At 35.1% G+C, this 6,000-nt stretch overlaps 1 protein-coding gene across 1 annotated transcript in view; it reads right to left on the bottom strand.

Moving 5' to 3' along the window:
• Window positions 1-430: 430 nt before the first annotated feature.
• Window positions 431-6,000, bottom strand: part of LOC121410201 — a 28,708-nt gene continuing 23,138 nt past the window's right edge. The window contains exons 11-14 of the mRNA XM_041602128.1: window positions 3,378-3,494; window positions 2,775-2,891; window positions 1,949-2,068; window positions 431-1,314 (exon numbers count right to left, since the gene is read on the bottom strand). Coding sequence (XP_041458062.1) covers window positions 533-1,314; window positions 1,949-2,068; window positions 2,775-2,891; window positions 3,378-3,494 — 1,136 coding nt within the window. The 3' untranslated portion in view covers window positions 431-532. The remainder of the gene's footprint in view (window positions 1,315-1,948; window positions 2,069-2,774; window positions 2,892-3,377; window positions 3,495-6,000) is intronic.

Genomic DNA, 6,000 nt, shown 5'->3' with positions numbered 1-6,000 from the left:
GTAAAGTCATTATTACATTTGTGGGCGATCAAAAATTATTACATTTGTGGGTAAATAGCATTATTACATTTGTGGGTGAAATTATTACATTTGTGGGTAAAGTGTTATTACATTTGTGGGTAAAGTGTTATTACATTTGTGGGCGTTATTACATTTGTGGGTGCAACAGGGGGGGGGGGCAACTCACAGACACTCTGTGTTGCCTCCGATTGACTGTGTGCTATATATAGTTAGTGTAAAATGTACATTTTGAGAGAGCTGATGAAAACAAAAAGAAGACGTTATGAAAATAGTATTAGTCGTAGAAGTAATAGTAATAATGTTAATAATTGTACTGATGATGTTAATACAAAAATATAATGATATTACTACTAATAATAACAATAGTAATAATAATAATAATAACGATAATGACGAAAGTTTTAAATTTCTCCTTGAAATTCGACTTATTAATCAACCATTCGTGTAATAAATGTATTTTTTCTAATATCCTCCTTTCTGCATTTATATAGGCGAAATCAATCTTCTAACACTAACAATAGGTACTTGAGTATCCCTCTATAACCGTTGAATGCATTTTCCTATATTGCATGTGATGATTGCCCCTAGATGAATAATCATCAAAAGCACTGTCGTGATTGTCACTGTCAGATTCACCATCATGTAAAATAAGTTCATTCAAATCAATTCCCCCTGTAGCCTGGTCTCCATCCACATTCACGAACTCAATTGGAAATCCAGAGTCTTGTGATTCTCCGTTGTAATTTCCTGACCAGCTTTCTAAGGCACATTTTAATTCTGTTCTTTCTGTACATGGTTCACGTCCTGGTAAAAGTATGTTATTACTGGAAAGCGATGTAGGTTTCTCAATATCCTGTAAATTAAACCACATTAAATCCAAGTCTTCTAACAAACTGTATGTTCGAAATTCTCGTAATTTACATGGTATGTTCCATTCCGAACACACCTTCGAAAAGAAACATACTAAATGCCTGTCTTTTCCCCTTTGCCGTTCACTCTCAGTAAGTTTTAATAGTTTTTCAAAATTATTAGAGTGTACTGGTTCTGATGTCTCTGTAGAACATATCCAGATTATCTTCTTGGCTTTAACTGAAGCGCTTTCAAGCCACTGCTCCCGCTCGTGATCAGTCATTCCTTGCGTATTCTGCGTTGGAAGAACTGGACTGATATCACCACGGGTTCTTAGTAATCTTGCCAACATCTCAACAAGATTTACAAACTGACAGTTTTCTTCGGAAAAGGCAAAGAGGATATCATCAGAACCCAAGCTTGAACAAGAACTGGAGCGTTGATCTAATTGAAATCATAAGAACAGGAATAATGCAGGAAAGAGAGAGAGGAGACAATGGGTATGGTATAGTAGAAAAGGTGAGGATTAAGAATAGATGTGTATGGGAAAGGAGAAAAGCATGAGAGGTAATGTTAATATCTTTGATCTATATCGAGGCATATTAAGGGTTGTGCTATTTTTTTTTTGGGGGGGGAAGAAAATTTTGAGGATAATGAGCATAACTGAGGGCTCCTTTTAAGACACCAAACTGTGTGCGATACATACCAAGAAGGCAATTACCATAATATTTGAATTAAGTTTGAGACAAGGTTTTATCATGGAGCTAACTGTTGATAGCTCTATGGTTTTATGGTGACAATGCTCGCCGGAATGTATATGTCATGAAATCATTTTAATGAATATTTTTTAGTATTGTCTAAAAAGAAAATACATACAGGCATAGTAGTTTGAAAAACTAAATAATCAATAGCTGGAAAATAATTGTTGACAAATCCTGCTAACAATAAAATTTTATCCAAACTTTAACAGACTGTTAGAACATGACTTGAGAACACACGGTTTAATAATACCCCATAAATTAAAAAAAAGTACTGTGTGGTAGGGGACATGAATTCATTTGAGGTGAATAAGGCTTACCCTGATGTTCTTTAATTCTTTTACAACAAAGACAAATCGCCAGAATTATGATGACCAACAGAGCACCTATAACAGCAGCACCAGTGACCCCTTTCCATATATTGCTATCATCAATGGATTCTGAAAAGAGGAAGAAAAATCTTATTTAAGATATTTTCATGTGTATTTCAATAATATACATTTATAATATTAGTAATCATACTTGCATATTCATAGCGCTTACCGCTCTCTTTATCAGAAGTCTTAAAGCGCTTCTATTAAGAATGGATTCCTGTTAGGTCCCCCGTTACCTCACATGGGTTGAGTGCAACAAAATAGGGATACATTTCTTGTTGGAGTAAATGAACTTCTGGAGTAGGACATAAACCTCTAATTAAAGAGACGATAGTTTGAACCACTTTTCTCCATGGCACAGCCGAAAAGTTCATATACCACAAGATGAGAAAATGCAATAGGATACCAAATTTGCATATTACTAATAATACATTATTTTGTCTCTTCCACGGAATGAAATATTGCATTTATCGTTTAATCAAACATTCTGAACGCGAATACTGAAATTTTCGGGACGTCAGTAACACTCTGTAGAGTGATACATATTTGTTAAATTAAATTAAATTCAAATCAATTCGGTTTATTTGATAGAAAACAGAATACAATGCTGTAATCCGAAGACTAATTGTGAATGTTTACATTGAATATTATTTACATTTGAAGATTGGATATACACTTAAAAAATATTCACATATAAATGAGAAACAGTTTGTTGATTGAGTTATAATTAAAATCATAATTGTAAGAACCATAAAAGTAACAAGGAACTCACGGATACATGTATGGTTATTCAAGTTGAATGTTCCTTCTTGACATTGACAGTAGTAGTCATCACCGAGGGGTATACAGGAGCCAAAAGGTTCACAAGATATGGATTCACAGGTGTCCCCTGTATAGAAATGTAATCATATATTATTCTCTTGATATTTGATCTTTCTAGGATGAAATTAAATAATTTTATTTATGCATTGTCAATTTTGTATGACATCATTTCATTTCCCGATTTCTTTCCAACCTGCCTGAAAAAAATCTTGAATGAGAAAAGATGACCTATGACTGCTAGTACAAACTAAATATAATAAATCAAGGCTTACTGGACTATCATTCTATTTAAAAAAAAGTGAAACTGAATATAATAGGATTTAATTTATAGAGCCTTGTTTATAATCAGGCTGTTGAGCAATACAAAGTAATATGCCTCAGGAAATCAAATTCTTGCGATAAGTGATCTTTGTAAAGAAAAAAAAAACATAAAATAACGAGAATAATAAATAAAAAAATAATTCAACCGATAAGACAATTTTATTTCGTTACCATGAATACAATATCTGTTCATCCTGAAAAGACTTAATTTTAAAATTTTCATAAAACTTACGGATACAAGTGTGGTTGTTGATGTTAAGAGATCCCTCCTGGCACTTGCAATGATAATCTTGACCAGAAGGAATACAAGATCCAAGAGGTCCACACGTATTGACCTTACAAGGATTTTCTGTTATGAAAAATAATAGACACTTATGTATCGGATCATTCATTGTTTCAAATTTTCAATTAATGAAAATGTATTATACACAGCTGAGTGAGATATCAGTATAGGCTATGACCTAGTTACAGAATCTTCCGATCACAGTCATCAAATCATTTTGGCCATGTTGGCTGCTCTGAAATTCAATGTGTGCACTAAATGAGATGCTGCTTTAAGGGATGCTCCGGGCTGAAGATATTCAAATCTCTATAGAGTAAAATTCACAGAGCGAAATGCTGATAATTTTATCAAAATCGGATAACAAATTACGAATTGTTGAAAGATTTGCATTATTCTCGTGAAACAGTTCTAGACATGTCTTCATAAATATTCAGTAGGTGGGCTAATGATATCATTTTCTTGTTCTTTTGTATATTATTATATGAAATTAGGTTTATTCAACAAATTTCTACTAAGAACTAAAACGTTTAGATTGACAACTGATTAAGTGCATTAGTTGTTCCTTGCTGCTACCTATTTTATCGTAATGGAGACACATCATTTATGAATTTATGAAAAATTAAACAATTATGATTTCATGTAATAACATAAGAAAAGGGAAAGTGGGGATGTGACCTCAGCAGTCCACCTACTGAATATTCATAAGACATGCCTAGAAATGTTTCGCCGGAATAATGCAAATCTTTAAAATTCAATAACTTTGCGTTATTTGTTATCCGATTTGATTAAATTTTCAGATTTCGTTCTGTGAATTTTACTCCATTTATTTACATGCTTTTCAGACTGTACCTTTTTTCCTTAACCCCGGGAAATTGGTGGGGCTAAGCCCCCCCCCCCCTTAGCCCCACCAATTTCCTCGGCTTAGCCCACTCCGTTTTCACACTACGTTTTAGCAAAGTGGGCTATAGTACGGTAGTATCTGGCCCTGCAAAAAAAAGCAGGGTTAGCCAGCTTTAATTATGATGCTAGCACCACAATTGCGGTGCTTAGAGATGCAGTGTGAAACGAAACTGGGCTAAGGAAAAGTGGGGCTAAGCAATGGCTAATCACAGAAGTCGAAATTGCACGTTAATTACGCTCTGTATGGCAGAAATCATCAATATTCATGAGCTGTGGGATAGTCCGAGGTTAAGGAGCGGTGTGGCCCAGTGGATTAGTCTCCGGACTCTGAAACAGAGGGTCGTGGATTCGAATCCCAACCATGGCGTAATTTCCTTCAGCAAGAAATTGATCCACAATGTGCTGCACTCAACCCAGGTGAGGTAAATGGGTACCTGGCAGGAATTTATTCCTTGAAACGCAGCGCGCGTAACAGCTGCACTGCTAAAGCCAGAGTTATTATGCTGCATACAGTAGAGCGCTTAGAGACTTCTGACAAAGTAAGTATGAAGCGGTATAAGCAAGTATAATTAAGGCGTTAACCCCCAATAAGCAGATAGTATGGGGTTAAGAAAGACAGTGTGAATAAAAAATTGTATGGGGTTAAGGATAGTATGGGGTTAAGGAAATGCAATGTGAAAAGCATATTAGATATAAATATCTTCAGCCCGGAGTATGGCTTTAAAACGTTCCAGAGTGCACTGCATGCATGCAATGCGATACCCTGGTTATAATGAATGTTGCATGGGTCAGTATGGTAATTTCTTCTTTGATTGAGATCCATCAGACATACAGATTCTCTTTGTTATAATCATTCCCAATTGAAACCAATAATCCTAATTGTACCAATTTAATCAATGAACAGTTGGTCCAGTATAGGGACGATCCTAGACAGATAGGACTGATTGAACCCATTGTTAGTAGGAAAAGAAGATAATAAAAATTTGATTGACATTTAATGGATGTTCAATATTGGTCATTCGTCTTGGTAGGGACTGCCATATCTAAGATGTCTTGGTAATGAGTGTTTTCTGGAATGAGGAGGTTGCTTATCCAGATAATGATCGTTGCTGCGTCTTTCCTCCTGTATCTTGGCTATCTGTTGGGATATAAGCAAAGGGCTTCACAATCCCTAGATTTGAGGCGCTTAGAACAGGAGATGACATTAACTCTTCATGCGTTCACCTGTAAACCCCCTGTGTGTTGCATTATTTTAGCGTGATCCCCTCTACGCAGTATAATACACTCTGTTATTTAGAGTGTCGTAACTTATCTGATCGTTTTGAAAGAAAATGTTGTGTAGCAAACCTGTAGAGTGTTTCCTGGGCTTTCTTATCATATATAAATTTATAGGATAAATTATGGAAAAATGTATAGTAATTTACATTTTCTAAATGCTTTCTCCTAATACTTCCAACAAAATTCGTGCCATGAGTCACAAACTCCTAACAATAAACCTAGCCATGGTATTGTTTGTGAGAAGGGTTTTTATTGATTTTCTTCTCTCCTTTTTCAATGAACTTCCTGGTTGTGATCAGGATGTATTGATTTTTTTGGGAAAACTCAACGGTTCTGTAATTTGTAAACTGCGATAATCCGTCGAACGCTAAAGTAATGTCGCACGGGCGATTGA

Source organism: Lytechinus variegatus, chromosome 3 (assembly GCF_018143015.1).
Source record: "Lytechinus variegatus isolate NC3 chromosome 3, Lvar_3.0, whole genome shotgun sequence".
Classification (NCBI taxonomy): Eukaryota; Metazoa; Echinodermata; class Echinoidea; order Temnopleuroida; family Toxopneustidae; genus Lytechinus; species Lytechinus variegatus.
This window is presented reverse-complemented; position numbering and strand designations above follow the sequence as displayed.